Here is a 9,864-nt window from a genome sequence, read left to right on the forward strand (position 1 = left end):
ATTGTGACTTATATGTGGACACTTTTTCCTTTCTGAAATTTAAGTTTGGGAAACTTCTGTCTTCATCAAGTAATCTGCAAAGTTGATGGCACTTAGATATCTGATGGCACTTAGATATCTGAGTCTGCAAACCCAGTGTTCATTCAGTTTTCTTTAGTGAGACTGTGAAGTGAGGCTGCAGCACCATTCACTCCCTAAACAAAATGTGAATGTTTGCCTGTCTATCCTTCCTTTTGCTTGGGTAATGAAACATGATTCCCATTTTGGCCTTTGACTTTACCAGTCCCTGGGAAGTCAGACAGATGGACAAGATGGCAGGACAAGTAAAATAGAACGGCAGGACAAGTAAAATACAAATGCAGGTAGTAGTTTCTCCACCAGGATCTAGCCTCACAGGTTTTTTCTCTTTGTTTTGTTTTCCAGGTTCCCGTAGGAAGCAGTAAACTGTGCTAGCCTTTGCTTTGGTACTGACTCTTCTGTAGCAAATATTACTGGAATTGCCGGGCAACTTCCTTGATTCCTGACCCAATGGGAGGCCCACCCTCCACTCCCAGGATCATCTCTTCAAGTGTCATCATATTAAGGAAAATTATTTGTTTCAGTTTCTTACTCATATGTGATGACTGAAGCAGTGCAGTATAATCTAGCTGCCACTGAGCTGTGCAAATCAACCAACTGGCTTAACAGCTCCTTCATACATCCTTTTGAGGCTTTCCTTCTATTTTTATTTTTAATCTTTGGCTGAAGCTTTGACAAATAGGACAAATTGAGATGCATGTAAAATGGAGGAAAATTGAAGAAATGAGTTGTGTTATGGCAGTGCAGCGAAACATCAGAAGTACAAGTCCTTTCAGTATTAGGATGGCTTAGCACAAAGAGTTGTAAGAGGAAACATGTTTCTTCCTGTTTTGGATAAGACAACTGACCCAACCTGACAGTCATACTAGGAAGGAGAATGCATCTTCAAACGTACACCAGTAAAGGCCAGACCCTGGGGCCGGTGACAAAGAAATTGCCTATGGAACAGAATTTAACTGCTGTATTTCTTTCTAGGGTTTCCAAAAATCTGGATAGAGTGTGTAACTAGACATTTAGCTCCAGATATAGGATAGAACAGTTAAAAGGAAGACAGTTTCAACTGAAATTAGACCTTGTGTGCATGCCAGGGAGTTCAAGAAGCTGTGAGTTGTGGTTTGGGAACTCACACGCGTCTGAATGGACCTCTGTGGTCACCTACTTTGAGCTTCAGTGTAGTAGAAGCCAAGGAATTTCACTGAAGCCAAGTAGGATCTCCTGTAACTCCTAGCTTGGTTGCTGATGCACTTGAGTACAGCAACTTGTATCTGAACCTGCATATGTCTTGGAAACGTGGGGCTGAAAGAGGGCCATTTGGGCGTTGAATTAAAAATCTACGGTTACAGGCCACTTGAGCTAGACACAGAGGGCTGAATGGTCCACACCATGTCTGTGCTGACTGCCTTCCCTCTACAGTGCTCTGTCCAGCACCCCAGGCAGACTCCAGTCTGGAATAAAAAAAATCATTGCTCTCTAGGGCTTAGCAGGGTCCGCAGGTTTGTTGTCTGTATAGATTTGCCCATACATTGATTCCCCCCTTCCACTTTGATGGCTTTCTGCTCTTTGAAAATCATTTTTCTCTTGCACAGACAAGTAGCCTTTTCTTTTGGCCTCCACTCATTTTGATTCTTTTGTCTTTTTAATAATTTTTTGCCATTATTTTCAGGTATATTTTTAAACTACAAAGCTGAACATTTGGACACTGGCTTGGAGTCTGTTCATCTGGTACAGGCAGGTTGTTCATGTGCCAGTCCAGTTCACAGCAGTGAGTTTGGCTGCCTTGCCCCTACAGCCCAGCTTCCTTAGTGCCCAGCACTGAGTCTGTCCTGCCATGCTCTTCATTGTCTGCCAGCAGCTGCAGTTCTGCCTGGCTTTGTGGAGGAGGGGAGACAGAGCTGTGACTATACTTGCCCTCACCACTGATCTGCCTGGGAAGGGAGCCTTGACAGCTCTCTGGACCTATAAGAAACTGGAAGAGAGCATGGCTGTCTGCTGTTTCTCTAGTGCACAATTCAAGTCCTAAGGCGGCTGTAAGGCTTTAACCTTGGCTGTTGTCCTTGGTAGGATAGTTACTGGGCCAAATCCCTGGGAAGACTAGGCAGGTTTTTTTTGTCATAAGTTGGAGGGGCAAGTTTAATGCCACAGCACAAACCCTTGTCTTGCCTTGACCAACAGCTCGAGAAACTTCCATCTCTTACCCCCACTGGCCTGTTGACAGCAGTTCAGTATCTATGAAGAACCACATGACCCCCAATAGACCAGGTATACACTATCCAAAAACCTTGTAATGTAGGACTTGGTGCATCAGCAGCATCCTGCTACCTGCATACCCTTGCTTCCAGACTGTGAGCTTACTCACCTGCATGAACCCTTAAGTGACTTGCAAGGTCTTGCTTGCTTGCTGCTGCTTCTCAGGAAATATCCCAGCCAGCAGCTAGATTTTACTGTCCTTGCCTTGTTTACTCTTCTCGTTCTGTCTCTGTCTATTCAGAAGTGTTAACATTGTTTAAAAGGATCCAGAAAAATAACAACATAGATCCTGTTTTTTCTTTTTTCTTGTTTATTTGATAACTTGGCCCAGTGTGGCAACCTCATCTACCGAGATTTTATTTTATAAAAATTTATTTTTGTATTTCATATAACAGTCAAAATTTCTGCTGCTGAAAATGCCATTTTTTTTTCCTATGGGCTTTTTCCCTCCACTGCCATCAGAGTAATTATTGTTGTGACATGAATGCCTGGTATGTTTTTATGAATTAACACTTCCTACATAACAGGCACTGCTGCTTGTATCACCTGGTGCACTTGTGAAAACTGGATGGGGAAAAGTCCTGCCAAATCAGGGAGTGGTTGAGCTTTGTATTTGCTGTGCTTGCGAAAAACTGGTGACCCGCTGCAAAAGGCAAAGGGAAATTGCCAACTAGGAATTCAGCCCGCTGTAGGTCTCTCTGTAGGGTGGCTATGATGGACTTTCTTGCACTGCAGTTGGCTGATGTAACTCTTGTCTTACCCTAATTAGAAAAGTCATGAAGACCATGAGCCCCCTGACATTTGAAAAACCTGTTAATTCAGAAGGGATGCTTGGTGGTATCCAAGATGTTGACTTCAATGGGAGTGAATAGAAATATGAGAGAAAACTCTGATTTAGTTTGGAAGCTGGGTAGAGTCTGAAGAACACCTCAGTACCTGCTCTCTGGAGCTCCAGGATCTTCTTAATGGCCTCCTTGGGCCAGTCAAGCTCTCCAGCCATGGCACCAAGAGACAGAGCCCAAGGGAAGGAGCATCTGCTGCTTCCTTGGGTGCCTTCAGGAAGTGCTGAATGCTTTATGGGCTGTTTTGCTCTGTATCCTCCCTTCATCCATATCTTTTTATTCTTACTGTCTGCCTTTATTCATTTGCTGTCCCTCTTAAGTGTTTCTCCTGTTTTATTTTTCTGTAGCCCTTGTGGAAAGGGGGGCCCTAAGGTTTTGTTAGAAGGGGCTGACACCTATTGAGAGAGAGAAATGCTAGGAATGGTAGCTGAGGAAAGCAGATAGCAAATGGGGTATAAGCAGAGTAATTGTTCATCTGATATACTTTGGGGTCCTGATGCAGTCAGATAGGTTAGAGACTTCCCAAGGCAAAGGTTGCAACTGGACTTGTGTGTTTAGTGACCACTTTTGGAAGGGAATTCCGTGATCCCACTGAAGTCAACAAGAGTTAAGATCATGGATGAACAAGGAGCCAATTCCTCTTGGGGCTCAGTGGCCACAGTTCTGCTGAGAGTAAGAAGGTGCAGTTGGTGTAGGCGAGATGCAAACTCAGCACCTTGTACATGTGTTCCTGGAAAGAAGCACAACAAAGCTGATCTTTTATAAAGAAACAGCAATATTTCCTTCTTATGGCAGAAAAGTGTTTCAGTATCTTTATTTTTCCCTTGTTTTCTCTTGCCAAGTTTTAGTAGCTTTGTCTATGGGTTTGCTCCAGATCTAGTAGGATATAGGAGTCCTTGCTGGGACCCCTGCCCGGGTTGTTCAGGTCTTGTATCCCTTTCTCAATCTGTGCATTAACAAGGCATCAGGCACCACGTGGAAAATTCATCTCCGTGAAATCCTGGTACTTCCTAATATTCATAGTTGGCACATCTCAGCCACAAGAGCTCTCACCACCTCCTTGCCTCCGTCCAAAGCACAATGTCTGCCGAAGAGAGGTTGGGTGAACCGGAGGGATCGTGCCTTACCCGCAGGGATACTCCATGTCTTCAGCAGGCTGATCTGAGTCGCCTTGCTATGAAACACTGTCTTAATCTGGACTGTACAGCTTCCTGCAGCAAGAAGCAGCTGTTGTCACGTGGATAGATCCAACAGGTTAACTTTATCTTTTTTTTAAAGAACTTCATGGTTTTGAACTTGGTGGGGTGAGAAAATATCAGCTCTTAAGGGATAAATGAAGTCTCATCATTGAATTTCTCCTCTTGGGGAGGAAGCATAGAAGTTACAGATGCTGCAGTCTGCTTCACTCTGTAAAAGGGATCTTGTATGTACAGTATTTTTATATCTCTGCATTCCCACCTATCAGGATTTGAATCAGAATTGATTACATTCTCTACTTATGGAAAAAATGGATTGTTATTTTTACAGTGCTAGACCTTTTTGTGTTTATTTTGTGCCAAATTACACCCACTGTTACATTCTAGTGTTTTCATTCAGTTTATTGCTGTGGATCAATGTGTGTATTATATGTTTTTATTATCAAGGTTTTTATTTTAATTCATATTATCCTGTATACGAACTAACTGTGGATTGCTAATTTATATATAAGAAGGGGAGCACTTGGAGACAGTGTGAGGATTCCCCTACTTAGTTTACACTCTTGTAAGTTAGCACAGCCAGTCCATGAAACTCGTTTCTTCTTGCCCAGAACAGTCTCCTGGGTGTCTGTCCCCCTGAGCAGGTGGCTCCTTCTGTCCCTCACGGCAGCACTGTCACTGCGAGACTGTGTGAGATGCGATGGGAACCGAAGCACAGCTCATGGCATGGACTGAGGGGCAGCTGAGCTCAGTGCTATCCAGCTCCTGGCAGTGATGCCAGGGAGGGTGCTGCTTTGAGGTTAGCTCTGCTCTATATCCATCTCCAGCCAATGGACAGTTGGTTTTGCCCCACTCTCCCAAGATGTTCAGGGCTTAGTTTTGCAGTTGCTTTGGGAGGTGGGTGTGGGATGCAGGGCTAAGGCACAGTGGTATCCCTCACATGAAGTATACCACAGGCAGCTTGTCTTATGTTTGTTGCAGAGGACAGGCATAAACCTACAGAGAACCCAGTTTACTCCTGGAATGTGCTGTAGCACGGTTGTGGTTGTGCAGCACTGCTGTGGAGGCACTGGCTGTGCTGCACACATGTGCCCCTTGGACTACTGTGCCCAGGACAGGCTGTGGGACGTGTTTCATGTTGAGAAAGCTGCCCTAACCTCAGCATCTGGGCTGGAGATACATTAGCTACCTCCTCCCCATCAGTAGCACAGGGCAAAGCTTAGCTGTGCAGTTTGGGCTCTTCCAGGAGAGTTCCAGAGAGGACAGTGGCACACACAAATGAGTATTTTCTACTTCGTGGTAAACAAGTTCCACTGTATCAGTGTTCACTCTAAGTAGACTCCATGGTCTGTCTCCAGCTGCATCTGTGCACTGCAATATAGTTAATTGCCTCAGAGAAATAGCTGCAGTTGTCTCATTTAGCTCTTCAGGGTAAACTTTCAGTCTGTTGAATCTAAATATTAGCCATGCGATGAGGTAGATTAGTCAGAAGGCTTTAATTCCTCAGAGCTGCAAGTGTACCCTGGGTTGTAACAGCTAATCCTTAAATATGAATTGCACACTGACAATAATCTGTCTATGCAAGCCTATTCTTGTTTTCATTTTTGACTGTTCACTCTATAATTTTACCAGGTTTGGCATAGAACTTCTGAATGACATTTAACCAAAGTATCATGTCTGTGTGTGTGCGTGTGTATAGCATGTTTTGCTTCATGCTCCTGAATTCTCATTGAATGTAAAGGGAACATTGCCTTGCCCCATTTTGTTCAATAAACCGCTGTATTTTGTTACCCACCACATCCTTCTGTCCCTCCGTGTGCTTTTTCTGGAAACACTGAAGTGGGTTTCACAAAAGCAGGAGAAAACAACACTTTGTTCCACTCTTTGTTCTGAAGCTCAGCTGCTTCTACCAATGATTACGTTCTTCCACTGTAATAAATGTAGCAAACAAACAAATTTGTACTTAATTTGATTATTTTGTGGACAGACAGATGGAAAAAAAAGCTATCTAATATCTTGGAAAGGATCTGGACTGTTTCATTTCCTGAGACTGTGATACTGAAAAATAAAGCAGTATAATTATTTGTAAGGGTAGGATGCTTTTTCTTATTTAATTAACACAGCTTTTAAGTTTGCAAAAAGCCTGCTTGAAGATTCCCACAAACAACTTGTACCTACAGTGGTGGAATGAAGGCAAGAAGGAAACATGGCAAATGCCCTGTGACTGACTGCTGTCTTCAAAAGCATCAGCTGAGGATGCAGCCACAAGCAGCTCAAACATGATCTGAAGCCACTGTCATGTCACAAACTCAGTTTGTTACTGAACATGCTAAAATAAAGGGGAGGTTACAGAATATAAACTGGATCTTGGATCCAAACTGTAAACCTTTCCTAAATATTTAATTGCTCACTTCTCTCCGGTTGCCAAGTATGAGAATTGCAGAGGGGGCAGAGAGCCCTTTGGCACCCCAGCAGGGGCTGTGCCAGGCTGTTCCTCCATGGCCCAGAGGTTTGGGTGCAGGGGTGAGTGCTCTGACTCCAACTGAGTTCAGTTTTGGGCTCAGTTGGGGTCTATGTCACAGCACTACCCCAGTGCTTTCAAATGTCTTCACATCATCTTTACCCCCCAGCAGCTCCATCTCAGACTCCCTTAGGTCTTAGCAGTGAGTAGAAGTAGGAATCAGCAAAACAGACATGGCTGGCAATGCAGCAGCCGTGTTGTAAAAACAGGGCACTGAGGAGCGCCAAGAGCTCTGCCAACTTACAACCTATTGCAGCCTCTTGTCTGGAGTGACTGGGCTGGTCTGTTTTCTCTGAAAGGCTTCTTTCATGCCAGCCTTGGCACTTGTTGAAGCAGTAGGCTATGGTGGGAGGGGATCCAGCTGGAGCCCTGAGCAGCATTGTTCACCTGCTGCAGCGATGTGCACACAGGGAACTGGATGTGGGAGCCACAGAAAGAACACAGAGGAGCCCCTGGGGACTTTTTCTGTAGCAGAAGACCTTCCTGATCTCTGAGTTTCCAAGTTGCACACTGCTCTCAGACTGTATGGGTGTGGGTGGCCATTGCAGGTGGGTCCATTGTGCCATTGGTAATGGATTAAGGTTTTCCAGGTATCTTCCATCTGTGAAAAAGATAAGCCAGTGGAGACAGTAAAAAGTCACCGTTGCTGGGTACCCATCACCCCGACTGCCCCCTTGGCTGCTTTGTCCTACACTTCAAGGTAGGAGTTGCAGGTGGCAGCTGCATTCTCCTGCCCATGTGCATGTTCAGATCCTCATCTTCCACGCAGGTCCATGCTGTGTAACCAGGGGCTCTTGCCCACAAAGACTTGCATGTTTCTCATGTTTTGGGAGGGTTGAACCTGAGCTACAGGCTGCCAGTGGAAGGAACTGCAGGGCTGGGGGTGCTCACACAGCAAACAACTTTTTGTGGACAGCCAGGGCCACACTGAGCTGTGGTTTGCTGACTCATGCATTGCTCTGGGGGCATTTGGTGAGTGACTTACCTGGAACTGTTGCTCCTCTTGTTCAGGAGGCAAATCATGGCTGCGGAGTGACCCAGAGCCTAAACCAGGTGAGGTATGTGAGGTACAAATTACTTGCTGTAGTACACATGGTATGTATGTACCATTCCCCATTCGTTTCCCAGAGGCGTGGGGGGTTAAGCAGACCTGAAGGTGAAGAACATCCCCTCTGCCATGTGAAACCCTGGTTTATTCCTGAAACTGTTCCTTCTCAGTTTCAGTTTTGAGCAAAACTAGCCCCTGTATCTCAGTTCTTCGCACTATCCTGCTCAGAAACAAGTGACAGCTCCTGGCACCGATCAGTTGTCTCAGGTCAGAGGTACATGTGTCCATCACCATGATTTGTTCTTGCAGAGACAGTGATCCTTGAACCCTGAGCCCATCAATTTTACCCTGACTCACCCTGGTCAGAATTCCTGACACAGTTGATGGCAAAAATTAGATTTAGTAAATGAGACCTGGGATCAGGCTGCAAAACAAGTTTAAAACAAGCACAGAACTTGAGTCTGGCAGCTGGCTATTTGTTGAATGTCCTTCCCTGACCCCAGAGAGCCCCAGACAAGCACCCAAGCAGCTCCTCCAAAACCTGCTCCTGTTTCATGTTATTGCTGGTGAGCAGTAGCTGAGTACTGACACCTCAATGTTCACAAAGTCTCCCTTCCCCTAGCACTGCTTTTGCCTTAGTAATAGCTCCCCTGTCCTGCCCTTGTCCCCCAAAATGGACATTCTAGCTCCACCTCCATGACTCACCTCCTGGCCTTTCGAGGCCAGGCTTCAAACACAGGCACAGCGAGCCCCTGGCTGGTGCTGGGGGATAGAAATCGTGCTACACATGATTTCTATTTATGTATAAACAGCGTAATGCCACGTCACAGGACAATTTTTTTCCTGGCTATTTTAGACTTGGATGGTGTCTCATTTTCAGATTTTACTGAAAACACGGTTGACATATGCAGCACTGAATTGTGAGCCAGAGGAACACGTGTGTCTCACTAGCGGGGTTTATGCCCAGGAGAGCAGTGCAGGAGTGCATGAGCGTCCCATTCCCTGGGATGAACATGGAGCTGGCACAGCTCTTACCCAAGAGTGCTCTACACTGCTGCCTTCCTCCGTTCTTCATCCTCCCCAGGTGCAGGCAGTGTCCAGAGAGTGATGCCATTGCATGTACACGACACCAGAGGTTACTTGTGGAATGTGAGCTTTGTCCCAGCAAAGCTGGAAAAGAGCTGATTTGTAGTTAACAGTTGCTGGTACAACAGTAGGAGGTTTACCATGGGAAGGTGGTGTTTGGGGAGAGGATGAAATGTCCAGCTACTCAGGGTTTATTCCCACCACTGGCACTGGCTGCCAGCTGCCACACTGCACGCTGTGCCAAAAAGTTCTGCTCAGCCTGTCAGGGCACACATAAACCCCACTTAAGCACTTCACTTGAGTATTTTTATTTACTTGTTAATTGCTCACAACTGATGAAACACTGAAGGCCAGCCTGAAGGTGCATGTTAATGTCCAGGAACATCCCTCCCATAGTGCGCAGGCAGGTCTGGAGGAAGGCATTGCTTGCAGTCCCCTCTCCAAAGAAAAAGGAACACATCAAGAACAACTGTTTCTCCATGAATTTTCTGGTCTGCTAGCAAACCCAGCCAGCTTGTCCTACTCAAAAAGTCCTCAGCCATAGGAAGTGTGTCCTGTGCACAGACAGGACTGCCACTGTTGCAAAAAGGAACCTGTGAGAGTTGGTGCAGAGCATCTCACAGGAGAAGGGGGATGCACTGTTGCAGCACCTGGGGTAGAGAGGACCCACAGCTGCTTCAAGTTTGGCCATGACTGCAGATCTGCAGACCTGATTGCAGCTGTGTCTTGTTGACACCTTCAGGGCATAAGAGGGACCAGTAGCAGCAGCACAGGCAATTGAGGTGGGTAGGTCTCTGTTAGCTAGAGAACACTGTGCTGTTCCAACAGCAGTAGAAGACCGGGTTG

General features: G+C 45.8%; 1 protein-coding gene across 2 annotated transcripts in view; it reads left to right on the forward strand.

The window, feature by feature from the left end:
- The window catches only part of CCDC50 (coiled-coil domain containing 50), a 33,455-nt gene extending 27,003 nt beyond the window's left edge, over positions 1-6,452 (forward strand). For both annotated transcript variants that reach the window (XM_018074906.2, XM_018074905.2), the window contains exon 11: positions 424-6,452. In XM_018074906.2, coding sequence (XP_017930395.1) covers positions 424-443 — 20 coding nt within the window. In that variant the 3' untranslated portion in view covers positions 444-6,452. The remainder of the gene's footprint in view (positions 1-423) is intronic.
- The last annotated feature ends 3,412 nt before the right edge of the window (positions 6,453-9,864 follow it).

Source organism: Manacus vitellinus, unplaced genomic scaffold, assembly GCF_001715985.3.
Source record: "Manacus vitellinus isolate BGI_N305 unplaced genomic scaffold, ASM171598v3 scaffold_29_pilon, whole genome shotgun sequence".
NCBI lineage: Eukaryota > Metazoa > Chordata > Aves > Passeriformes > Pipridae > Manacus > Manacus vitellinus.